Genomic DNA, 27,517 nt, shown 5'->3' with positions numbered 1-27,517 from the left:
AAGAGAATCAAAATAAATATATAAATAGTGTATTAGGTCTCAGTGGCTGCTCTAGCACATTACCACAAACTTTGTGGCTTAAAACAACAGAAATTTATTCTCTCACAATTCTGGAGGACAGAAGTACAAAATCTTTACCAGTTGGCTGAAATCAGGGTGTTGACAGAGCTGTACTTCCTCCTGAGACTGTAGGGGAGAATTTTTTTCTTGCCTCTTCCAGCTTTTGGTGCCTGCTGACATTCTTTGGCTTGTGAACACATCACTCCAATCTTCAAGGCCAGCTCCTCCAAATCTCTCCCTGCTCCATTTTCACATTAGCTTTTCCTCTCTCTCCCTGCTCTCCCCGTGTGTGTATGAGAGAAAGAGGAAAAAAAAACTCCCTTTTATAATGATGCCTACAGTTGTAGTTAAGGCCCACTTAGATAATCCGTGTATTCTTTCTGTCTCAAGATCCTTAACTTAATCATGTCTCCAAAGATACTTTTTCCATTTAAGTTAACAGTTACATGTTCTAGGTTTTGGGACCTGGATATTTTTCATCAGGCCATTTACCATCCTACCACAAGTAGCTAACATTTTAAATCTTATTATGCTCTAGATACCATGGTAAATACATTACATGTATTTTCATCTATGTGCATTTTATTTACCTGGATTATCATTCCTCATTTATGTAAAGAGAAACTGAGTCTCAGAGAGTTCAAGTGACTTGACTCAGGTTATAGAGCTAGTAAGTAGTGAGGGCAGAGTAAACCTAAGCAGTCTGATCTCAGAGCTTATACATTTAACTGTATTGCCTCTCTATAGGCTCATACACTTAACCTAACTAATTAGAAAAGGGCATATCTATTTCACTGCATACAATATATTTAGTGAGTTCTTATTAACAATGAGTCTTTTGGTATCTTTTAAATTCTTAAGTTAAGAAAACCCCTTTCAATTATTTCTAAGGAGAGACACTTGAACTGGAGGACCTTAACTAACATTTAAATCAAGATCCTGTTGCTTAGAGAGTAGACCAAGTAGCTCACCTTTCTTACAGAATGGATCCTGAAAAAGGTCTGTTCCTTTTTGGATGAGCACATAGCTTCCGGTGTGGTGGATCTAAAGGGCTGGAATAGCCAAATTGTATTCTTTTCTGGAGGGTTCTCTAGGAAAATTGATTGCTTTGAGCACTTAAAGACACTTCTCCATCATTAGTTTTGGGTGGATTTATTTTAGTTTTCCTGTGAAAAGTGGGTCTAGAGATGAAATCTGAATGAAGAAAGAAAAGAGGTTATTCTTACATTGATCAGTATTCAAAATGAGAATGTATATAACTGATTCCAGATTAGGTTCTGGTTAGCATTTGCTATTCCTTTTATAATTTGCTGATTTTCTATGTATAACCTAGTAGTCTAAAATATTCAGATCACACAGAAGCTCAGCCCTGTGTAGATTTAAGCTTTAGGCTTATGAATCTCTTTTCCATATGTTTTTCATGAAAGCGGATCCACATTTAAGGAAGGAATGGTGTTAGAGTCCCAAGAGCTAGTCTTGAGCTCTTTGTTTTTATTGTTACTGCGTTAATGATGGCATCCCTTCCCCAATGTGACATGCCTGAGCAGGTATGCAGACGGTTAAAGGACTAGGGAGTTGGGACTCAGATGGCAGATGGCGATGCCTTGTCATGGTTCCAACTACACTTTGAACATTCTGTCCCCCCTCCGACTTGCATCACTTCAGATGGCAACCTCATTTGGAGGTGAATTGTACTTCGCTGTATTTTTTTTCTTTCGTGTTGGAGTTGACCTCATGCCTGGCACTGTGTGAAATGTATTGGCCTAGTTTCTGCCCCAGAGATGACAGAGGCTTATTGATATTTAGTGTATGCTTTGTCATGCTGATTTTAGAAAATAAAGCCTGAAGAGATCCTCTGATTTTTGAGATTACTCAATCCTTGGCACTGTTCTATTTACCTTAGAGCAATATCTCTCCAAGGACAGATGCTTCATGGATAAAGGAGTTCTAGAGTCAAATTACTTGGGACGCTTAATGGAAGAAAGTATTTTGAGGGCAAATGAGGTAAGAAAATGTCGATCCTCCACCCCTTCCTGTTGCCAACACATTGACACTCATACCTAATTTCTTTAACACCTCTCTGAATATAGCCTTGGTAGATGTTTCTGGCATGTTGATAGCTTCCCACCTTAAGCTCTCTTTTTTACCCAAAGGATTTCTTGAGCACTTTGGAGCTTCTCTGAGCTCCCTGCAAATACAATGTGAAGTGTGGGAATGTTCAAGCCCTCAACCATTAGAAGGTAGGACTTGATAGATAAATGCCTAAACTTCCCCACCCCCTGTGGAATAATTCTGAAGCCATTTCGTAGTTTCTCAGGTAATTTCCAGTAGCGTTGAGCTCCAGTTGCTGACAACAGTAACTTGTTCTTTAACCTAAGCTACATAGCTTTTCTCATTTTCCTGTCACAGTTTTTCCTGTTTCATTTGTGTTTACTGTTTTTGCCTCTGACAAAAACTGCCTATACTCAAGTCTTGGTCTGAGAGTCTGCTTTTGGAAGACCCCTTCCTTTGGATAGTCCTGGTGCATACTAGGTTTCAGAAATTCTGGAACAGAGAAGTTCATTTAATCTTGTTCCCTAAACTTACCATTCCATGAATGAAAACACACACACACACACACACACACACACACACACACACACACACACACACACACATATATATATATATATAACTTTAAAATTCTGTGTATCTAATGTTCTTCACTATATAATTTCTGAATTACTTTGGTTCCTGGAGATATCTGAGAGAGGTATTTCTTAATAGTGTCCCATGAAAGAGTCCACAGATTCCCTTTCACAGCTCATTTGTGTATTTGAGTGCCCTTGACAAAACCTCAGGGTCACAGGTCTGCAAGGGATCTGAGAGTCTAGTTACCTTATTTTATCAATGGAGAAAATAAGACCTAAATGGTGAACTGTCATCTAGTCCATACATGAGATTTCATAGGAAGTGTGCAGATATCATTTAGCCCAAGGGTTCATAACTACAGCCTATGGGCAAAACTTAGCTTGCTGTCTACTTCTGTACAAGCTAAAGATAGTTCTACATTTTTAAATGACTGGAAAAATTTTATAAGAATATTTCATGACATAAAAATCAATCCAAAATATTAATTTCAGCATCTATAAATAAAGATTTTTGGTGCACAGAGACACCCATTTGCTTATGTATTGTCTATAAGCAGCTTTAGTGCTGCAATGTCAGGTTGAGTAGTTGTCACAGAGACTGTATGATCTGTAAGCCTAAGATATTGACTATATGATCTTTTACAGAAAAAGTTTGCCAATCCTTGCTTTAGATTCTCAAGAAACGAAGTGAATCACACAAGTATGCATATTAGCATAAGTCACCAGAGTGTAGTAGAGAAATCACAGAGTCAGGAGTAGTGCATGGGAATTCTGTTTCATGCAACACTGCTAACAAGCTTCATTGAATTTTGGACAAATGACATTACATCTCTAAATTTAAATTTCCTCATTTATAATATGAGGGACTGAAGGCTTCTTAAATTCCCTCAATTATCTAAGTGTTTTCTTAGATTTTGTCTATTTGACATCTATTAATCAGTCACGGGGTCAAACTAATGACCAGAGTTGTTTATATCTCCCTTATGATCCAGCTTTACAAGTGTACAAAAATCATATTACAAATCATTCAATCTCAAATCCATACCCCTAATCGTTTCCTTTATCTAACTCTCACACACCAAACCAATATTTACCCTGCACTAACCACCCAGGGCCAGGTACCATTCAGCTAGAGAGCACTTCTTATGGTCCAGGGGCTGCCAACATTATTCAAAGTAGCCAATCCTAAGCGACTTTTATGCCTTGCCTTTTTCATGAAAAATACAATCGAGGCTGTAGTCCATGCTTTCTCCTCTCCCCCACTTCTGCCTCCTGATCAATTCTGGTGCTTCTCCATGGTGTCCCACATGGTGTGCTATGCCTCTTATTTCTGGGGGAACTGTGAGCAGTAATAAACTTTTCTTTCAGGGGCATTGACCTCTTCATGTTGTCACTCAGTCACTTCTATAAATTAAGACTCAGGATCAAATTGTTTAGGCATAAATTATTTATAATTCTGTGCAATTGTTTCAGAGTTTAATGTATATAATTCTAGAACATGACTTGTTCCTGATGTTCAGTCTAAACCAAACCTCCTTTGGTGTAGCCCAGTTCCATCACTCCTCATCCATGAGCTGTGGGAAAGAGAACACAGGCTTCATCTTGCCACACGGGGAGCCTTGGACGATTTCTAAGGTTCATATAACTTGTTAGTAAGTCTTGTGGTTTGCCTCCTCATAAATCAAAAGCTGAGATTCGGGATAACTTTCTCATCACATCATATGGTTTTTCAGTTGTCTCTTCTTACATTGCTCTGAGTTTCTGGAACCTCTTGTGTTTTCTGCTTAGCTGGGTATAAGCTCTGCTATATTAATTTTTTTCTAGGTGATTTCTTTACTTCTGACAGTTCTGACCACATCCTTTTCAGAAAGTTATCTATCTTTTGGAACCTCCCCATACTGTTGGCACCATCATCTTCTTTTTAAGGATTCTGTCTCTGTGTGGTCCTCCGGAATCAAGATGGATTAGGACTTAAAGGGGAGTGGTGGTGGCACTGATGGCAGACAAAGTATGACACAGTAGGGATAATGGGGATTATGGTGAACAAATGGCCATTTGCTCTGTTGATTTAGCTGTTATTTCTCAGCTTTTTGTAATTATTGTCATATGAGAATTTTGTCCAGGTGTCGATAGGACTTCTCATTTTTTAAAGAGAAGTCCAAAATCTAGACTTTTAGATGGTATCTCCAGAATTTAAAATATTTTAAACAAATGTAAATAAACACACACACACACGCACACACACACGCACACACACACACAGACAGTGTGAGTAGAACCAAATGTAACTGCGAATTTGATTGAGCCTGTGAACCATCATTTTTCTATGTCTGATCTATGATAAATGGAAAAATTCTTGCCAATTCATTCTTGCTTGTACCACAAGTCATTCTTTGGCTTCAGAATTTATGACTGTTGAACTCTTTGGACTTTGTTGACCCTTAGTTTCCCATATGACATCTCCTCAGGATCCAGCTTTTTGCTATTCCAAGGGTGAATTAGCCAATCTAATGAACTTCATTCTGATGAGAATTTGTCCTTGGGTACTTCCTTCCTTCTCTGTTAAAATATATGTTTTATGAATGAAGATATAGAGATAATATTTTTAGCAACTCTTCACTAAATTTGGGGATTTTAAACAGGTAAAAGGGTCTAAAGTCTTTGGCAGGCCAGAGGGGGATATTTGGGTATATTTGCACATGACTCCTTGTGTTACCTGCCAAATTACAGGTGTCAGGAAGCTGCCAGTGTTTAGGGTCAAGTCTGAAAACACTTTGGACCTGTTTCATTGTGTTAATGGTTGTCATTGTTATCTGTATCAGCATCAGATAAGTGCTGATTTATAGAAGACGATTAATGAACTTTTGTCAGTTCTTTTTAAAGTTGAGAGTTATTTTGGTGTTGACAGGTACTATATTTTTTAAAAAATCATTTATTTATACCCTTGGTATTTCTTTCCATTTGGCATCTTCTACATTGTTTCATTACTATTTAACATATTTGATGAGATTCCCCTGAGCTTTAAAAACATTTAAATGGAAGATTTAAAATCCGCAAAAAGAAGAGGCAACTGGTGAGAGTTGGTCATATGACATGTGGAGAGTGTATTTTTGGGTTGAGAAGCTCAAAACAGACTTTCTAGTCTTTTCTGCCTAACGGTTTGGAAGGCACACACATTGAACCTGCCTTCATTCATTCAGTGACACCAGTGAGGTGTTTGCTGTTCCCATTTTCTTTGACTGCCGGCAGCACTTACAAGAACCCAATGAAGAACCTTAGACAGTCAGTTGACCAGCTACCTCTGAGGCATAATAAGGTTCTGTGTTAGGGTTGTACACAGCCAACAGCCCAGCATGAGTCACTCTTCTGTCCCACGGTTGGTAAAAATTGAATTCGTGAGTTGAAAATAATAGCGATTTCGTTTCTTTTTTTCCCCACTGGGAAGTAGAGTAGGGATGGAGATTAGCATCAACTCGTCATTTTTAGATGCTTATTTGCAGAATTAATGTGTCCCCTTTGATGAGTAGTGATGTCCTGACCACAGTGTACAGCTTTATATCAATGAGAAGAAAGTAAAACTGTTTTCATGTCCTTTATGGGCCATTTTTTTGAGGCTAGCACCACCATGTGGATGAAGTGAATATGAACTTTTCTTTGGCTTGCATAACAGGCCAGCACTGTGTCTCTGGAAAAGTGATTTCGATATCTTCTCGCCTATTTCTTATATCTTTTCTGAGTTGTCATAGACCAGCATAAAAGAGAGAGAGAGAGAGAATGAGAGAGAGAGAGAGAGAGAGAGAGAGAGAGAGAGAGAGAGAGAGAGAGAATGTGTGTGTGTGTGTGTGTGTGTGTGTGTGTAATATGTAATTTTGTAGCAATGTGATACACTGCTGGGCTCTTGAGTTTCATTTGCTACGAAATAACTGAATTACATGGAAGGTGACAGCGCAAGAGTCATGGAGCAGCTCTGTATCAGGCAGAGTGGAAATCAGACACCTTATTTGGGATCAGCCTATTTGGACTCTGTGAGAAATGCCAGGATCTGTTAATCAGGAACTTTCTTACTTTTTATGGCCCAAGGGATGCAGGCTGAACCAGAGAAAAGGAAGAGAGATAAAATCTGATCATAGAGTGCAAAAGAATTTTACTAAACTACATTTTTTTTTTCTGACTTGGGAGAATGAAGAGGAAAGGAGAGAACAATGTAGAAACACTCTATTGATGATGGCCTTAAGTTCTAAGAGCATGGTAAAGAAGTGGCTGGCAAAAAAAAAAAAAAAAAGGAAAAAAATATTATATATATATTTTATCTCCATAGTAACCTTTCCTATGTCACTGGCACCAAGATCACTGGAGAGGGGCAAGTCCTGCTTCTCTTTAAGGGGATGGTTTCTTATTTCCAAACTGACCATATGTGAGTTGGGAGTGAGCTCTAATAGGTGGAGGAAGGGAGAGCTATTGCTTATAAAGATCTAGTACCATTTAATACCTAATAGTCCACTCTTCTAGTCTTGTTCTTTCCTCTTTGTAGTTCCTTAACTCCAAAGGGAAGAAAGTTTTATCAGCACTTAAGAGGAAGTTGTCATTGCAGAAATTTAGGGGACTCAAAAACAAATCAGGATATGCTAATATTTTCCTCTTTGATGAGCTACTAAAGTGATAAGAAAATGTATAGAACCGTTCCTTGCCACCTACCACTCATTATTGCCTTTATACAATCCCTTTATTTTTTCCCATAACCAGCCTAGCTCCTATAGCTACAGACATTAATATATCTAAAGTTGCAAATTGAAAGAGCTTCTCGTGGTTGAATATAGACTGATGCCAATTTGGAGAGAGTTTCTAGGGACACATTGTGGAGCTCTCCTCTGTAGAAGGCCATTCATCAAACTTAAGTGTGACAAGAAGCTGGGTGAGCCAGCCAATCTGTGAAATACAGATTTAGGATTAAATTAGAATTAGAACAGAGATAAATAAAGAAAAGAAAAACAAAGAAAATCAATTACATTAAAAGTTAGTTCTTCAAAAAGATCAACAAAATTGACAGACTTCTAGCTAGATAACTAAAAAAAAAAAAAAGAATTGGGTAACTAAAATCAGAAATAAAGGTGGGTACATTACTACCCATGTTACATAAATAAAAAAAGTATTTAAGATAGTACTATAAACATTTGTATAACAACAAATTAGATGACCTACATAGATGGACGAATCCTAGAAATACAAAATCTGCCAAGACTAAATCATGAGAAAATAGAAAACTGATTTTATATAATAGATGTGTATATAACAAGTAAGGAGACTGAATTGATAATCAAAAATCTTGCAACAAAGAAAAACCCTGGACCTGATGGCTTCACTGGTGGATTTTAACAAACATTTAAAGAACTAACACTAATCATTCTCAAACTTTTCCAAAAAAAAAATGAAGAGGGAACATTTTCTAACTCATTTTATGAGGCTAGAATTTCCCTGATATCAAACTCAGACAAAAACATTGTAAGAAAACTACAGACGAATTTCTCTTATAAACACTTATGTAAAAATTATCAACCAAATACTGGCAAAACAAGTTCAGCAGCATATGAAGAGGCTTATGTGCAATGACCAAATGGGATTTATTCTGAGAGTGCAAACATGAGTCAACAGATTGATTAATATATTAGACCACATTAACAGGAGGAGGATAAAACTACATGATCATCTCAATTAACAGAAAAACCGTGATAAAATTCATTCTTTCATGATGAAAACACTCAACAAACTAGGTAGGAATAGAAGGAAACTACATCAAAATAATCAAAGCCATACATTAAAAACTTACAGTGAACATCATATTCAGTTGTGAAAGACTGAAATCCTTTCCTCTAAAATCAAGAACAAGGGAAGGATGCTGGCTTTAACCATTTACTTTTAATATATCGTACTGGAAATTTTAACTGAAGCAGTTAAGCAAGAAAAAGTGATAAAAGGCATATAAAATGGAAAGAAAGAAGTAAAATTACCTTTTTACAGATTAGATTATCTTATACATAGAAAATCTTAAAGATTCCACAAAATACCTGTTAGAACTAATAAACAATTTCAGCAAAGTAGTAAGATATAAAATCAACATGCAAAATCAGTTGCATTTCTAGACACTAAAAATGATCAATTTGAAACAAAATTAGGGAAACAATTTTATTCACAATAACTTTAAAAATAAAATTTTTAGGAATTAACCAAGGAGGTGAAAGATTTTTATAATAAAAACTACAAAACATTGCTGAAAGAAATAAAGAAGACATAAATGGAAAAACATCTCATGTTCATGAATTGAAACAATATTGTTAAGATTCTACTATTACCCCAATGACCTACAACTTTAATGCAGTTCCTACCAAAATCCATAATCACAATGACTTTTTATTTTTTGTTTTGCAAAAATACAAAACCCATCTTAAAATTCATATGGAGTCTCAAAGAACAGTAGATAGCCAAAATAATTTGAAAAAAGAACAACAAAGTTGAAGGACTAACACTTCCTAATGTCAAAACTTACTACAAAGCTATGTGGTACACTATTGAAATAGTGTGGTAATGGAATAAAGACATGCATATAGACAAATGAATCAGAATAGAGAGCCCATTGTGTATGTACTCAAATTATTTTCAACAAGGTGAACATTCAATGGGGAAAGTTCAGTATTTCAACAGACAGTTTTGGGAAAAGTAGATGTCCACATTCAAAAGAATGAAATTGGACTCTTACCTAGCACCATATACAAAAATTAACTAAAATGGATCAAGGACCATCAGAGTTAAAACCATAAAACTCTTAGAAGAAAACATGGTACGAAACTTCACAATATTGAATGTGGCAATGATTTCTTGAATATAAAATCAAAGGCATGGCAACAAAAGAAGAAACAGACACATTGGCTTTCATGAAAATTAAAAAATTTTGTGCATAAAAGACACTATTAACAGACTAAAAGGCAACCAACATAATGGAAAAATATTTGCAAGTTATATATGATAAAAGATTACTACCCACAGTATGTAGAGAATTCCTAAAACTTAAAAAACTAAAGAGCAAATAACCCAATTTAAAATGAACAAAGAACTTGAATAAAAGATATGGCCTTATAAGCCATAAAAATGGCCAATAAACACATGAACAGATGCTCAACATCACTATTTATTAGAGAAATGCAAATCAAAACCATAAAAAGACCTCACCACTTTATACCTATTAGAATAGCTACTGTATTAAAAATACTAAGAGCAACTAAGTGTTGGCATGGATGTAGTGAAATTAGAACACTTGTGCACACTTGGTGGGAAGGTACAGTCATATGACTGCTTTCGGAAAACAGTATGACAGTTCCCTAAATTTAAAGAATTACCATATATGATCCAGCAATTCCACTTGTGTGTATATAACTCAAAGAACTGAAAGCAGGGTCTCAGAGAGATATTTGTATGCTCATGTTCATAGCAGCATTATTTATAATAGCTAAAATGTGGAAGCAACCCAAATGTCCATAGATGGATGAGTAGATTAACAAAATGTGATATATACATACAATGGAATATTATTTAGCCTGAAAAAGTAAGGAATTTTTGACAAATGTTATAACATGGATACACTTCGAGAGCATTATGCTAACTGACATAAGCCAGTCACAAAAAGACAAATACTGTACAGTTCCAGTTATATGTGGTACCTGGAGAAGACAAATTCATAGAGAAAGAAGGATAATGGTGCTTGTCAGGGGCTGGGGGAAGGAGAATGGGAGTGATTGCTTAATGGTTAAAGAATTTCTGTTTTGAAAGATAAAAAGAATTTTGGAGATAGATGGTGGCGATGGCTGTACAACATAAATGTAATAAATACCACTGGACTGCACACTTAAAAATGATAAGATAGTACATTTTCTGTTACGTGTATTTTACTTCAATAAAAAGTATTTTAATGGAAAATCTGAACAGGTCAATAACAAGTAAGGAGATTGAATTAATAATCAAAACTCTCCCAACCAAAAAAAGTCTAGGACTATGGGTTCACTAATGAGTTCTACCAAGAGAATACTGATCCATTTCATGCTCTTCCAAAAAAATTGAAGAGGAGAGAAGACTTCCAACTAGTTTTAGAAGGCCAGCAGTACCCTGATACCAAAGTAAGGCAAGGACATGACAAGAAAATTAAAGGCCAATATCCCTGGTAAACATAGATGCAAAAATCCTTGACAAAATACTAGCAAACCAAATTTAACAACATTTTATAAAGATCATAAACCATGGTCAAATGGGCTTTATTTCAGTGAAGCAAGGATGTTTCAACATATGTAAATCAATAAATGTGATATACCACGTTAATAAAATGAAGGTTAGTTATATGATTATCTCAGTTGATGCAATAAAAGCATTTAACAAAATTCGACATCCTTTTATGATAACTCAACAAATTAGCTATGGAAAGAATATACTTCAAAGAAGAAAATGATGTAGAAGATTCACCAGGAGCCACCCAAGCTTTGATACTAGCTAATAAGATGTCTTTCCTCCCATCCTCCAATTCTATGTACTGTTTCTTTTCCCCTTAAGATTTCTGCAAATCTTTTCTCTTAGTTACTTCAAAGCTCTTTGTCTCTGATCCAGCATTGACTCAATCTTGAGACATAATCATTTTTTTCTTTCAAAATTCACTCGTAAGAGTCAACAAAAGGCAACTTGTAGAGGCAAATATTTACAACTATGTGTGGTAGATTTTACTGGACATTGAAATAAGCGTGTGGAAGCATATGTTGCAATACCACTTAGGAAAGAAAATAGCATTGAGGATTAGCTTCCCTGGTCTTCTGAAAAGTTGCTTGTTCATTTTCACCAACCTGGATTTCAGTGTCTCATGTTGTTCAGCTTTCTCTCCTGCTGCTGCTTCTCCCAGATGCGACAAAAATTCCTTGTATATTATTAAGAGCATTTCAGCTCTAGCACTTACTACTCCTCCACAATTCACACTTTGCATAACTCAAGATTTATTAATGTGCTTCGCTAAAAAAAGATTCACGTGTTCTCAGTGTCACCCTTTCTTCTCTTTCCTTCCCTGTTAGTTTCTATAGGAGCAGGAAGAGAAATGTGGAGATTAATTTCCCCAGAAGTAAGAATTATGCCTTTACCTTAGAGGACAGGAGAGTAAAGTTGATTTTGGTTTTAAATAACAATTGCAACAAGATCTCCATTATGTTAGTGTCCTACTGTAAAGAGTTGGAAAATGCTAGTTTACTAGGAGGACTACTGAAAAAGGATTCAAGAGACCAGGTTCTGAATCCCGGTTCTGTTGCTAACTGCTCGTGTGATCCTGGGGAAGTACTTCACTGGTTTTGAATGAGCAATCTCTAAATTCCCTGCCAATCCTATGAGTCTATGATTTGTTTGGGAATCTCCTTAGTGCCTAATTCTATAAATGCAACCGTGGCTGGGATTTTCCCCTTCACAGGTGGGTGAACACCCCTACACTCTGGACTATGCCCCTTTCCCTGGCTAGCTGTCTGGTCACCATCAGCTGTCAATAATAAGAATTTAACACACCAAGCTTTGAAGTCATTTATAGGCATAGAGCCTGGTTATTTCAACTCAGAACCTTTGTTATTTTATTTGCTCTCAGAACTGGCTTCCATATTTATAAACTGGGCATGATAATATTTACCTTGGAAGATTAATACAATAATGAAGAAGAACACTTAGCAAAGCACCTGGCACACAATAAGTGCTCAATAAATGGAATTTATCATCATTAACATCATATCTGTTATAAAGTGGCTGGGTGAGTGTCATGGCAAACTCATCTGTGCTCTTTCTGGGTCTGCTGAGGCATCTTTGTGTGTGTGGTACAAAGAACTCAAGTTACTGTCCAGGTGACTCCTAAACTTTGGTTTTGTCCCATGGAAATGATAATCTGAGAGAAAGAGCTGATGATTCTAGGCAGTAAATTTTTGTTTAAAGGTGAAGGAAAAAGACGGTAGATTGTTTAAAGAGTTGGGAGGAGAGAGGACTTTGAAAAGAAAAAATAAACATTACCAAGGGGGAATTTGATTTATTTTTTGCAGTGATGAGCAAAATGTATCCTTTTTCTCTGTCTTTATGAATCTTAAGTTTATGTGTTTATAAAAATTAACATGTAGCACTGAGGAGTGAGATCTATTTTGGGGATTTATCAAAGTCTGGAGTCCTGCTTCAAGGTGGGCATAGATATAAGGACAGAGATTATGTAATGAAATCTACTCAGGACACATATTCTGAGCATTTTACGCAGATTATAATTATAGGTAGTGACTCAGCCCTTGGGGTAAGGTACCATGTATATCATCTATGCTCTTGATGTTCAAACCACTCTGGTCTATGAACCTGTGAAAAAAATGGGACAGGTTTGCTGTTATCATGGACCTTCCTTTATCTGGTCTGCATCTAGCAGGAATATAATTTACCTATGTAAAGAAATAGCTTCTAAGGAGATGCCCTAAGTACCATGGAACAGTGCCCTCTACTGTTCCAGAGGGAACCATGCGGCTGTGGTACAATCATGAGGGAAGTGTACACAGCTCCGGAGCCAAAGCAAGTTGCTCTGTTGTCTGCAATGATCAAGACACTGGGAGGCCAGCTGCTGGCACCTATAGCCAGTCTCAGCTGTAAGTATTCAGCAGGAGAAGCAAGACAATAGCAGTGTACCTCCACTACGCTCGTTTCTAGTCAGGTTCTGACCCCATGCTGCATGTAAGTGCTTCGCTCCTAGTTTTCACTGCAAACACAGAAGAGCTTCTATTAGTTTTGCATCTTAGCAGAAAAATTTTAAAACGGCAATTTTAACCATTGAACCTTGCTTTTAGAAGACTTCTGCTTTTCAGTATTATAAAATTAAAAATTTTAAACTCATTTAAGGAAGCTGTAATAAAATAAAATCATAAAATGGCCATTCATTGTCTAAGATTACACCAGCAGGAGATGAACATATTTTTCTTCCTTTTTTTCCTCCTTTCCTCCCTCCCCTTTCCTCCTTTTTCTTCCCCTTTCTGCCATCTTCCTCCCCCTTCTTCCTCCTTCTTAATAAAACCATCTAAAATATCACAGAATCTTTTTTGTTACAGTAATGATGTTTTGTGGTGGAAACTGTTTTGCAGGCTTTCTCTACTTTCTCTACTTTCTGGGAAGAGGTTTTTAGCTGAGCAGACAGACATCTGTTGAATTCTCTCTCTCAGCTACTGTATTCTAGGTATGACCCCAAACAATAGTCAGCATTTGCCTTTACTTTAAACAACAAAAAGGGGAATTCTGTTGGTTTTAAGCCAGCATTAGAGATTTGCATTCTTTGTAATAACTTTTGAGATATTTTCTCAGCATCGTACAACTTAGCTACAGCAGAGAAAATATAGCGATGAATAATGAAATATGCATGAAAGGAAAATTTTTTAAAAGTTTTCTTAAATTACTCTAAAACCATAATGTGTGAAAGTGCTTTCCCCCCATGATCTCAGTTTCAAATTCATGAGTTTAGAAGGTGTCTATTTCTTGCTCTCTCATGTGGCAGAGTACTGGTAAATGGAAGCCAGCCACACTTTATCTTTCCCTTTTGTCGAGAATAAAGTCCAGTTTTAATGAAGCATTGACCACCCAGTAGAAAGAAACTGCCAGATTCCACTGGATCCAGAATTCTGCTGCCATTCATTTCAGAAACAAACAGTGCCTGCAATGCAAATCTTATTGACATGGTGGAGGATATTTCAAATAACTCTGGCTAAATAGCTCAGAGTTATTTGTATTGTCAGCCTACCAATATTTGTGCATTACTCTAATAATTGCCAGGAGAAAAGGCTTTGGTTTTCTCTGAAGCCTGGAGTTAAGAAAGAATTTACCTATTCTGTACAATTTACCAGATTAACAATGCTTCTATTCTTGTGGTACATCTATTTGGTTATTTCAATTTGAAATATTCATCTAGGGTAGAAGACACTTATAATTTTTTCAGTAAAGAGTGGCCTTGCTGACATATAGTCTATTTAGTGCTTGGCATGTCATTCTTCCTCTCAGGCTAGCAAAATCCATGGATCTGATGTCACCTTCTATTGGACATAGGCATGGGAAGTCACTCCATTTTTCTATTGTAGGACTCACCGTGTACAAATGTGATATATTTATCTCTCCTTCCCACCTCCCCAAGGACATCTTGCCACCAAGAGGAGAATGCCCATTTAAAGAGAAAAGGGAGAAAATGAAATTCAGTAACATCACTGTGAGGCTTCTGGATCTAGCCATGCCTGAAGCCCCAGATATTTAGTTCCATGAGGCAATACTTGTTTTTTTTCCCCCCTATAAATTTATAAATTAGCTTAGCTAGGGTCACTTGCAAACAAAACAATTCTAATATAAGTAGTGAGCAATCTTCTGCATGCAAGGATCCAGTTTTTTATGTTTTTAAGATTTACTAGAAGAATTGATAAACTCTTTAAGTTTGCTTAGCATCTATGACATTATTCTAAAAATGATCTAGTTTGTTTACTATTTGGTACTGTTTAGCTTATTCATATAGCCACAGAAATCTATTGACAGAGCTCTTTACTGGGCAAGGTCAATCTTGGAAAGGCAACATGGGAAGACAGACCTCAAGGGGAAAACTGAAGAGAACCATTTCCCTCCACAAGCTCTGCCATCTCCTAAGATTGACACATCTTGCTTCTTTCACTCAAGGATATTTCTCGAGCATCAGTGGGGTAACACGTCCTCTGTCTCAAGTGTGAGAGATGGAAAGAGGAAGCATCTTAGCTTCCACAAGATGCCCCTGCTCAGTATCTTGGGCAGTATGTTGATAAGGACATCTGGATTTATAAAACTTATATGGAAAAATAAGTAGCCCAGCAGTCTGATGAAAAATAAGGTGATGAAAAAAAGATATCGAAATATCCTGAAACGAGAAAGCCAAGAAACTGTTAACCAGAGGTTAGAAAGCCTGGAACAAAATAATAAGTCATCTCTAAATGCATGTCTGGCTCCTTCTTGATATTGAAATGTCTCCTGCTCATTGTGTTCCATTTTCAACAACCCTATACAAAGGCAGTCCCTTTCCATAAGCTGGCCTGCCAGCTACTCTCTCCCCCATTACCATGTTTTATTTTCTCTTAATTATTACTATCAGAAATTATCTTCTTTATTTTTCTTTCTTTCTTTTTTGTTTGTTTGTTTATTTTTGTTTCTGAAGATTGTTTTACAAAGTAGTGGCACCAATTTACATCCCACCACAGGGTATACATTTCTGTGAATCTGCATTCTCTCCAACACTTGCTATGATCAACTTTTGAAAATTCAGCCAATCAAATGGCTATAAAATAATATCTTCCTAATGGTCTTTATTTGCATTTTTCTGATGAACGGTGATGCCTAACAATTTTTCATAGGTTTATTGGTCTACTGTGTTTAATCTTGCCATTTATCTCCTAGGTCATTCGGGCTTTCTTATTAATTGTAGGAGTTCTATATGTTCTCAATATCAATCTTTTCCGTTGTGTCTATTTTGAGTATCTTCCTCTACTTTATAACTTTCACTTGCTCTAATGTGTTAAAGAAAAAAGTTATTTATTTTAATAAAGTCTGGTTTATCCAGCCCTTTATTTAAGTACAATCAGTGTTCTTTGTGTCTTGTTTTAAAAAAATCATTCTGTACACCTAAATCTAAAAGATCTCCTATTTTCTATTAAGAGTTTGTGGTAGTTTAAAAATACATCCACAAATTTTTTGATACTTCTCCTCAATCCAGAGATTCCTCTCCATCGAAGTATGGACTGGATTTAATGACTTTTTCCAAAATAGAATATACTATTGTGTAAGTGACAGTGTATGGCTTCCTAGAGACTACATACTAAAGGCGTCACAGCTTCTTCCTTAACTCTCAGGAGGAAACTTAACACTCTAGCTGTCATATTGCAAGGATACAGAAGCAACTCTGTGGAGAAGTCCATGTGATAAGGAACTGAGATTGCCTGCCAACAACCACCAAAATTTTCCAGATGTATATATAAACTGCCTTAAAAATAGATCTTCTAGCTCCAGCCAAGCCTTCTAATGACTGTAACTTTGGCGAATATCTTAACTGCAACCTCATAACAGAACCTAAGCTAGAACCATCCAACTAAGTGGTTCACAGATTCCTAACTCACAGAAACTGAAATAATAAATGTTAGTTGTTTGAAGCCACTGAGTTTTGGAGTAATTTGTTACATGGCAGTAAACAATGCTGAGTTTAAAAAAAAATTTTTTTTTTGACATTTAAATTTGAAACGCATTTGCGCTTGCTTTTTGTAATCCAATCTTTTTTTTACTTGGATAACCATTTTCCCCCACCATATTTATTGAACAATTTTTTCTTTCCCCTCTGACATACAATCACTGTCACATATCGAAGTTCTATACGTACACTGCTTCTGAGCTTTTTCTTCTGTTTCATTGGTAAGTTTTCCCATTCCTGTGGTAATACTACGCTATCATAATTACTATAGCTTCATATTAAGTCTTGATATCTAGAAGGGCATGTTTCCCCCTCCTTGCTCATCTTTAAAATTGTCCAGGTTATTTTTGATTCTTTACTTTTTCAAGTATGTTATTTTTTAGAATCATTTTATTCAATTCCATGACAAATATTATGGAGCATTTGGAATTGGATTGACTCTATTAATCATTTAGAGATAACTGATATATTTATGATAGGAAGTCTTCCTATCCATGATGGTGGTATTTCTCTGCTTTCATTCATGTTACCTCTAATATTTCCCTAAGAATTTCTGTAAATTTTCCTATGCCGGTCTTGATTTCTCCTTTAACTGATAGATTATTTTGCCCTAGTGGTTTTAATATGATTTTCAGAAGCAAACCTTTATTGTTTTCTTTTCTGTATTACCTTATCCAGCTGTGCTGACCTGCCTCCTGCCCCAGAACAAATTCACTATGTACCTCCACTTACCAGTCAAAAACAGCCCCTTCCCACCATTTTAAAAAAGTTTTCCTGTAAAGGTTATCTCGGTGACAGGAGTCAGGATCCATTCTAGAATAGCGTTTTGGTCAGATTTAGAATCAGAAACTCTTTACAAACCTCTTCCCACCACTTTCTCTAAAGCTGGATATAATATATTCATGAAAAGGTTCTGAGATGACATCTCTGGGATGATATTTCCAGTGAAAATCCTAGGAATAACCTAGCTTTCTTCTTTCTTGAGTCAGTGCCCAGTATACTAGTGCCCCCACAGATGTTGGAAGAGAACAAGAGGAAAGGAATTTGTAGGTTGATGTGATGAGCTAGAGTTGCAGGATGTTTTGAAGTTTTCATCAGGATACCAACTCTCTTTAAGGCAGGCAGCCCTTATCCTGGGAGACTACACGGGCGATTCCATGCTGGGCACTGATATTAAATTGCAGGTGAAGACAGCCTAGTACTTCTAGGGAAAATTCTGCTTGTTATTCCAGGAACATTGTTTTTAGGGACATCAAAATATGTAATATTTTACTTATATAGTATGAAGGGGTATCCTCCTGAAACAAAATTTCCAGACAATTGGAGCTGACCTTTAAGCACCAATAATTTTATGTTAACCGTTTTAATGGAAGTCTTCCTAAATCATATTTCACACCACTTTAAATATGTTTCTCTATGTCTTCTTAAACAGATTATATTGAACATAATTTGATCTTTTCTTGAAAATTCAGGGGCTTCATGAATACCAGTCTTACTTTGCTATCACATTAATTCCCTCAGGACTAATATTCACTCAGTTCTTTGAATCTTGAGTTCTTATTTAGTTTAACAAGTATTTTTAAGCAATTATTATGTGTTAGATAGTGTTAGTGCTATCTCTTTTTCACAATAATTTTTCTCTTTTGTCTGCTATTAGAGAGCGGTATAATTGCATTAGAAGCTCTTGCTCCATCTCTCTCTCTCTCTCTCTCTCTTTTTTATGTCAGAGAGTTAATATGATGACATTATAACAAGGTTTGAAGGAGAAACATCACACACAGCAGTGTGAAAACCCAATCATCATACTTACGAGCCAAAAAAGGATCTTCCCATTTCTAATCTATTGATGTTGCTGAGGAACCAGATACATCAAGGTAATTCAAATTGTTAAAGGGAAAAGGAAGTAAGTATGAGATTTGTAACATCTCTTTTAGGTGATATGATTCATGTTTCTGAATGCTACTAGGCCATCAGCTTCTAATATGGGAAAGCTGAGATTAGTAATTGCCTTTGAACAAGGAAGCCATAACATTAGAACTGAGAAGTGTAGTCATTGATGACTCTAGTTTGTTGGCTTGACTGTGTGTGTGTGTGTGTGTGTGTGTGTGTGTGTGTGTGTGTGTGTGTGTACAAGCTTCTCCTTGTCTAAACTTGGCTCTCTGCCAGGATGGCTAAGTAGAACTTCCAGTTTTCCTGGAAGTTTACTCAAAGATATTTACTTACCTTTTACAAAACCATGTTCTCTTCTTTTGGAGAGAATTATCCTGGGAGAAGAAGGGGCATTGATAAATAAGCAATTTCTGGAAACTGTCATTACTGTCAAATAATATGCAGAGAACCATTAGATAATATCCTACAGTTTTTTTCATATGCATAAACAGATGAAATTTTCAGAGATAAGTATATATATGTATAAAATTTTGTATTACCTTTTTATATACTGATAAGAATAAATGAAGGCATAGAAAGGAAAGTATGTTGTCCAAAGTCATACAGCTAGTAAGTAACAGCCCAGGCTTTGAACCCCAGGTCTTCTGATTCTGGGCTCTCTTAAGTGCACCCTTACCTTCCATTTAGCCAGTAATCTTTAGAGGTGTTTAAGGCTCTGAAAAACACACAAACTTATTCTAAGGGATATTTTAAAACCTATTAAATGTAGAGATGAGGATATATCCTGGATTTCTGTGTCATCTCTCTTCTAAAATATTTTCTTAGTTATTTCCTTTTCCTTTTAATTTCCTTGTGAGATAAATAGGAAGAGAAATTATGATCATTTAAAATTGTGGAAATGTGGCTCACAGAATTGGAATTAAAGAGAAACTTACTGGGTTACAAATTTGGTTCTAAAGCTTGAGCGAGTTTGAGTGGAATGCCAGCTGGTTTGGTGCTCAGGCTGCCTCTCTATAAAGATTGCTCAAACATTATAGGTCATCGAACTCTCATGGGGCTCTGATAATCTTGATCAAGACAACTCTGTTTTTTCTCTGATAGGTAGTCAGAGGAAATAGTTTGATGAGCTACTGGGGGTAGACGGTGGGAAACATCAAGGAGCATGCCAAACTTGGTTCTAATTTCAAGAGCTTTGTTCACTAAGTGCAATAAGCAAGTTTGGGGCCATAATAACTTGTTCAGGACAATGCGAAGCATGGCCACTGTGAATATTGTCTATGTATATCCAAACATTCGAATGTCCAAGGACAATGGTCAATTATTGATATTTCCTTTTAAGAAAGAGATGACTTCTCTTTTCTGAGATTATGAAGAGTATATATCTCAACAACATAAAATTGCTGGTGAATGTCAATGTTGGCTCTAAAACAAATATAAATTACAAAGTTAAAGTTTTAAAAAAGTCTACATTTTAGCACCATGTATTTGCTGCTACAAGATGCCATGTAGGCTAAGTAGCCTGGTGCTCTACATTCAATTCTGTTTCCTTCAGACCTTTGCATATATTATGGTGACATCTTGATGTTAAATATGAATAGAAACTGAAGTCGAATCTTAAATAAGCAATGACTTCCTATGTTTTAATTCACAGGCCAACTTTGATAGATGATGATAAGATGCCTGGCGCTCTGTGTTGTGAAAGATTTGGACCATGTTGGGAATCATCAGGAAAGAGTACTGCGAATGTGGGATGTGGAAGGAGTAAGCAGTGTGTGTGTCATGTATTGGTCACAGAGTGTACCCTCAGTTAATATTACTTCTTGCTTCTGTTCTGAACTGTCTTTGGTCTTAAGCTAGCCTCTCTGAGAACCTCATTTGCATGCCTATAAGACAGCAAAGAGAGGATGTTCATTAGTATCTTCTTTGTTTGTTTAGGTTTGGAATGCTTGCAATTATATCTAGTACTGCTCTTGGATAATGCACATGGTAAGATTGGTATATGTTTGGTAGCTTCCTGTATTTAAAAAATTCTTTAGAAAGGCAATAACACTGAGAGAAGCTGAAGTTGAGCAGAGTGATTACCTTATTTTGGCTGTTACACTCTTTTCTTGCAGGGCTCATGCTCAAGACTTTTGATCTGTGAGAAAAGAACCAAAATAGGGATTGAATAAAGTACACTGAAATATTCATACTATGTGATGGTTATTTAAAAACATTTTTGTATTCTAAAGCTATGCCGTCTACTCTTATAGCCAGTAGCTACGTATAGGTATTTACATTTAAATTAATTAAAATTCAAAAAAAATTAGCTCCTTAGTTACACTAGCCATATTTCAAGTACTCAGTAGGTAGCTAGTGGCTACCAGTAAGATAGCACAGAAAGTTCTATTGGGCAGCCATGTTCTAGAATCTTAGCATAGTAGTCAAGCTGTGCCTAATACTCAGGAAGCATTTGAGGAGACTTGAAGAGAGCTTTGAGGGGTGAGGATTTCCAAGTCCTGGTGCTTATATCTCCAGGACATAGTGTGTGTTTGGTCTGCTTAGAGGCCGTTTGCATTTTTGGGTCTCTTTCTCTTTATCCCAAGATTTCAAAAATAATTAATAAATAGAAATACTTCTTGACCAAATTAAGATTTAGCTTCTAAAGGGGGTCAAGAAATGGAAGTGAAGTTTTTAATTTCTCACCATTTAAATGTTTATTTATCATTTCTAATTTTTAATGTTCATCATTTAATATAGTATAGTTTCATTTTCATATAATGACATCTTTAACGTGTGTCTAGAGATTAGTTTTATTTCTATCCCACATGGTCTATTTTTTATTTGTTGAGGAAGTAAGGATAGTGTTAGGTTTTAAGGCCTTATTCTGTGATAACAGGAATGTCCTACTTATCAGAGTGCCTGACCAATAACATTTTTTTTAAAGCACATATTCTTGACCTTAATATAAACTCGAATAATTGATAATGTGATAAAATTATGAAAGGGGATGTGTTTCTCAAATCTTTTGAGAACGATGAGAGAAGGACCTGCATTTTACAGTTGATGTGGCTTAGAGGGGGGTCAACCAGCTCACCAACAGAGGGCAACAATATGTGATGTTGGGGCTCACTCAATTCCAGATGGGAATTGGTCAGAGAAATGTTTGCTCTGACTCAGGCTGAGATGGAGTTACCACTAAAACCAGGATGTTCCTTTGTTTGCCAAAGCTCACACTTCTCTCTCAAGGAACCGAGTCTCTAATTCTTCTTCTATTTTCCTCAAAGTTTCCTGGTACTTCTTCAAAGAGAAATAAAAGAAACCACAGTTACTAATTAGAAACTTTATGATTTTTTCTAGTCATAATAAGCATGTGTCATTACATTGTAACATGAATGTTTGGTATTCCCACTGCCATTTTATCTCCTTTCTCAGCCTTCTACCCGACCACTACTGACCTCTACTGGGCAGGTCCCTGAAGTAATTGTGATTATAAATAAGAAAAGTGCTCATTATTAATTTAAGAGCAAAGAGGTTGTGAGACCAGGGCAGTAATAGAATGATATTGGTGGTAGAGTTTTGAGGACCTTAAAGTCCCTTTAAATGCTACCTTGAAGAGTTAAAATTGTTCCAGACAGTATTTTTTGAAAAGCTTGGTTTCATTTCATCCAGCACCTTAACAAACCCTTTGCTATCACTTTACATAGAAGCCGTACCTTTATGCAGAGGGCCTGATCTTCACAGAGCTGGGTGACAAACTCAAAGTCTTCCATTACCTGAGAAGCCAAAATTCAGTCTTAAATTTCTCACAGTAAATTGCTGTAAGAACAAGAGCGTGCATATTTCCTCCTATGTCCCAGCCCCTAAATGTGTTTTTCTAATTGTTCTAAATATGTTTTTGCTGTACATATGAACTTATTTCCTTTTCTGAGGATGAACAAGCAATATTTTACAGTCTCCATGGGAATTATTTGGGAACACTTGAGAACAGAATAGATATTAATTTGTTGAAGATACAGATTCCTGTAAAAAAAATGTTACCCTATAAAAAATGTTAAAGAGAAGGTAACCTAGGGAACTGCATTTATCTTCATACTCTTTTCTTCACTGCCTCATCAGCCCCATAATGGCCTGGATTTGGAATTTTATTATAACTCAATCATTTCAAGAATATATTAGATCATCTGACAGAAAATTATCTTTTTTTTTTCTTTTGGGAGCAGTAACTAACATTGAAGTTACTGTCTTTACCTTGGTCAGCTCCTTCTCTTGGTCATCACAGGAAGCTTCCAGCTGTTGTAGCTTAGCCTATAGAAAGGAAAGGAGACTGGTAACTCAACAAGGTGAAAACCATACAGAATTCCATTTTGAAATACTCTTTCAAAGGCTATCTCAAAGGTGGTTGAAGTACATCAGGCATGATTTCAGATGTCTTTTTGATGGAGGAGTCAAACCATCTAGCATCCTTTGTAGCTGCCTGGTCAACCTGCTCTTCTCTACACTTTCAGCCTCTTAGCATTCATCCGTGCTTCCTTTACTCATAAACTTCAATTCTTAGCTTCCTTCTTTCTTAGTTATTTCTCTTAGAAAAAAATCAATCTTGAAAAACTTCAGTCTTCCTTTTCCTTTTACATATTCACTTCTCACTCACTTCTATTCTCCCTCTATTCCTTCCTTAAATATTGGATGAAAGCCTTATTCTATATTGGCCACCGTGCTGGAGTGACAGGGAGTGGGCAGGATGAGTACTGAGGATACAATGGTAACAGGATTGATAGGGTCTCTGCCTCACAGAACTGACATTCTAGTTGGGGTACATAAAAATAAGTCAACATGAAAATGATAAGTGCTATGAAGGAAATGAAAACAGCAATGTAATGAGAGTACGTGATGGTGTAAGAGCTATTATAAGTGGTTGGCTAAGGCCTCTCTGATGAGATGATATTTGAGCTGGAATTTAAGTGATAAATATTAGACAAATGAAGCTCTGGAAGAATATATGTCCCATGCAGAAGTTATAGCAAGAGCCAAGAGACAATGAAGCAGCACAAATTTGGTATGTATGGCAAAGTTATGTGGCTGGAGCACAGGCAAGACTGGCAAGAAGGAGATGAGGCATGGAATGGTAGACATGGACGAGATTACGTAGGGCCTTATAGCTTTTAGAAACAGTTTGGTTCTTTATTCTAATTGCAGTGAGAAGCCAGGAGAGAGCTTGAAGAAGTAAAAACACAATCGGATTTGTGTTTCTAAAGGAGACTTTACTATGTGTGGAAAGTTGATTTTTTAGGAGTAGGAGTAGAAGCATGAAGACTAGATAGGAGCCTACTTCAGCATTCAGGTGAGACGTTATGATGCTTGCAAATGGGTAGCATTAATAGTAGTAGTAGATAGAGAGTAATGGATGCATTTGGTGTACATTCTTTGGTTAGAACAGATACGACTGCATCTTTCCTTCTATTTTCAGCTCTATTATTTCCACTTTCATCTAGGTATCATTATTTCACATCCGAATTCTTCTAACAGTTCCTTTCCCCTCCAGTCAGTTATATCCAGGCCAGACAGTCAAATGTGGTAAGGACTATATTTTCAAGACAGTATCTGAGTTACAAGGAGTTGAAGCAGGCATCCTATTAAATGGCCGAACTGATCACCCACATGCAAGTAGAAGCAAAAGAGATGGTGTATATTTCATAGAGCTACAGATAACATGTGAGAATTCTACAAAACAAATGGGCATAAGGAAGTGCTTAAAGGGTTAATAATACCTTAGAACTTGTCTAGGCTAGACTGATTGCTGACAGACAAATAATGGCATTGTTCTGACAATGCCTGGAACTATCTACTGTCCATCAGCTTAGTACACCTGAAATAGCCTGCATAGGCAGATGTAAAGTGTCACCATTAGATTCTGGTGGGATTCCTGTCAGAAAGGATTGTTCTGGGAAGAAAAAGGAAGAAAATTAGTCTCCTGACTGTTATAGTTATATGGCAAACATAGCCAAGGGATTTCATAATCTTTTCCAGTCTTAGCTCTAATTTCTTCCTGATATACATGCAGTCTCCAGATACCTTTCTTTCCAGATAAGTTTTCTGGATGAGCATGGCCGAGAAAGCTTACTTGGTGACTTTGAACTTCCTGTATTTTCTTGTGACTGTCAACATAATTCAGCCAACAGAAGATAGGAGATTAATTCTCTGTTTTTCATTTTCTATTTCTATTTCCAGTGTGTCTATATCTTCAGAGGCTTCATACATATGATGTGGGCTTAAGTGTGCACTTAAGTGTGCATTTAAGAAGCTAAAGAGAAATTAGGACAAGGACAAAGATGTAATTCTACAGAAAGTATCAAGAACTGTATCTGCTCTCTGAATAAAATAAATGTTTTGAATTCTTCTTATATCTTTGATCAGATGGGTCGTGCCCAGGTTCTTAGCTCTGAAACCGAATTAGAAAATGCTAAGCAGATAGAGGTCGCTAAATACTCACTCAAATGACCAATTGAATGAGTTCTTTTCTGGATTAGAATAAATGCCAGGGTATGAAAACTGTCTAGCACACAGCAGATTTACAAATCCTAGCTTTGCCTCTATGAATTCATACATATGCCTCACCAGACTTTTAAATAATCACTTTGAAATTATGTGACTTTCCAAGGTCTTAGCCTTCTAAAAAAGGCAAAGAATATTTTATATACACAATCTCATCCAATTTTCAAACTGAGGCTGGGAGAAACCGACCAAATTGTCCAACTTCATATACCACATTAGTACTGAGGCCAAGATTTAAACTAGGGACTTCAACTGTCTCCAGTGTTATAGATGAATTTGTACATTTATGTTCTGCTTTTTCTGATGGAAGAGAGAACAAAATATATGGCTTCAGAGTAAAATTTCTTACAAAGGGCCTGGGAGAATTCCGCATTCGGTGGCCCAGAATTAAGCCTGACATGGGCTAAAACTATCTCAGCTTTGACAATCTTTCCCACTTGAAGGCTTGTTTCTTGGTCACATGCCCCCAAACCCATTCAAAATTGTGTTTTTGTTTACCTTTGACTCTTCTGGGGTTCCTTTTAGATTGCCTTGTTCACACTTGGTTTCTTTAAATGATTTCCTTGTAAGCTACAGTTTCAAATAAAAAAATACATTTCAAATAAAAAATATATCCAGTTAAAAAATATAGAAGACAAAGATATTTTCCAGTATGTGAGGCTGATAACTTGGCCTGATAAAAGCTGCTAGGATATGATCGATCTCTCTCTCTCTCTCTCTCTCTCTCTCTCTCTCTCTCTCTCTCTCTTTTCCTAGGATATGATCTCTTGGTGGATACTCAGTGACCTTGGAAACATTTTTCTTCTACCTTCATCTTCTCACTGGTCTTGGGCACCAAAGCTAGAGTCTACTCAGACAGGAGTACTTCCTTGAACCCCTAATCCATGCTAGGTCACTCAGGGCTGTAGGCCTATGTAGGTAATTATAGGGATTCCACTGTATTCTTAGTAGAAGTTGAGGTAGAGGGGTTCCTGGGCAAGGAAAAGGGAATTCTTGGGAAGTATTTAAAAAATCTCTGTTGAAAGTAAAATTAACCTCTCATCACAGAGGTTCCAGTCAATCACATCAGCAGAGTGTCTGTCAAAATCTATTTTCTTGCAATAGAATTAAGAACCCTTAGTATCACCAAATCCCCTAAATACCTCCCTTACTGTTTTCACCTAATACTTCCTGGGAGAATCCAGGGCATATAGGTCATGAGGCTCAGCATCAGAAGAGTGGAACAGGAGTAGTACCCACCCCCAGAACAGACCTCTTTGACATGTGGGTTCCTCTATAATCATTTTCCCTTCCTTGCCTTTTCGATGACTGGGGATGCTGGGGGGGGGGGGACACTGGAGGACACAAGACCTATCCCACCTTTCTTTGAAGTTCTGCTATACTGTGGACCAGAGTCTCATTCTTCCTTTCCTATTGAGAGAAAGAAGCAGAGGGTAAGTGTGCGTCTGCACACTACCATTTGTTTTTATTCAGTTGATTGTTCTCCATTTTAGCCCAGTGATATTTTCCTGCCATAACTCTTACTGCGTAATGTCAGGTAAAGTACCTGTGGCTTGATCTCAATACATACACACCAACTTACCAGGGATAGAGATGCCCACACGTAGGGCTTTCCAATATTAAATGTTACCAAAGAAACCTTGCTCTCCACACATCCCCTTCTATGCATTCCGTCATGACTATTGATTTGACTCTTTGTATGTAAAAACGGGAGAGTAGCTTATGTAACAGTTGATGAAGGACATGATGAGAAATAAACCTATCAAATGGCTTTTCCCAGCTTCTTGCTTACAAGTCTGGCTGTTTCTTCTTCCAGCTCTTGCAAGGCATTTTCCCTTTCCAGCGTGGTGCAGTTCTCCTCCCAGTCCTCATCTTCTATGGAGTCTCTGTTCTGAATGATCTCACTTTCCAGCCTGGATGACACAAGTGCACATGGTGAGGAACTGGCAGTTAGAACCCATAACATGCATAAATCAGTTTTAAGGGTACTTCAAGAATAATAAATATGAATCTCATGTTAGAAATCCTTCCTTCTCAATCCTTGGAATCTGAATTGCTTTTAAGGCAGGAAAAGCAATTTCCCAAGTCAGACACCCAATGTTTTTTCAAATTAGGTAAATATCACTCAGTCTTTTAGAAATCTGTTTGAAAC

The 27,517-nt window shown here is 36.7% G+C and overlaps 1 protein-coding gene and 1 non-coding gene across 23 annotated transcripts in view; both read right to left on the bottom strand.

Annotated features, from left to right (window-relative positions):
- Positions 1–7,230: 7,230 nt before the first annotated feature.
- The window catches only part of TMCO5A (transmembrane and coiled-coil domains 5A), a 46,774-nt gene continuing 26,487 nt past the window's right edge, over positions 7,231–27,517 (bottom strand). For 16 of the 22 annotated variants that reach the window (XM_016152159.2, XM_016152160.2, XM_016152153.2 and 13 more), the window contains 9 exons: positions 27,158–27,278; positions 26,725–26,775; positions 25,864–25,935; positions 23,065–23,121; positions 22,530–22,589; positions 22,049–22,113; positions 20,917–20,971; positions 19,168–19,208; positions 10,184–15,627 (listed from right to left, as the gene is read on the bottom strand). In XM_016152159.2, the coding sequence (XP_016007645.1) occupies positions 15,429–15,627; positions 19,168–19,208; positions 20,917–20,971; positions 22,049–22,113; positions 22,530–22,589; positions 23,065–23,121; positions 25,864–25,935; positions 26,725–26,775; positions 27,158–27,278 (721 nt within the window). In that variant the 3' untranslated portion in view covers positions 10,184–15,428. Of the gene's footprint in view, positions 7,617–10,183; positions 15,628–19,167; positions 19,209–20,820; positions 20,972–22,048; positions 22,114–22,529; positions 22,590–23,064; positions 23,122–25,863; positions 25,936–26,724; positions 26,776–27,157; positions 27,279–27,517 lie in introns of those variants that run through there. The other 6 variants (XM_016152155.2, XM_016152169.2, XR_004950015.1 and 3 more) reach the window with 6 other exon arrangements.
- LOC118601176 lies at positions 18,666–18,769 on the bottom strand. The gene has a single exon (XR_004950258.1). It is a non-coding gene; the product is annotated as a small nucleolar RNA U13 (small nucleolar RNA).

Source organism: Rousettus aegyptiacus, unplaced genomic scaffold (genome assembly GCF_014176215.1).
Source record: "Rousettus aegyptiacus isolate mRouAeg1 unplaced genomic scaffold, mRouAeg1.p scaffold_m13_p_3, whole genome shotgun sequence".
In the NCBI taxonomy this organism is placed as follows: Eukaryota; Metazoa; Chordata; class Mammalia; order Chiroptera; family Pteropodidae; genus Rousettus; species Rousettus aegyptiacus.
The sequence above is the reverse complement of the archived record's forward strand: the minus strand, read 5'-3'. Positions and strand labels throughout refer to the sequence as shown.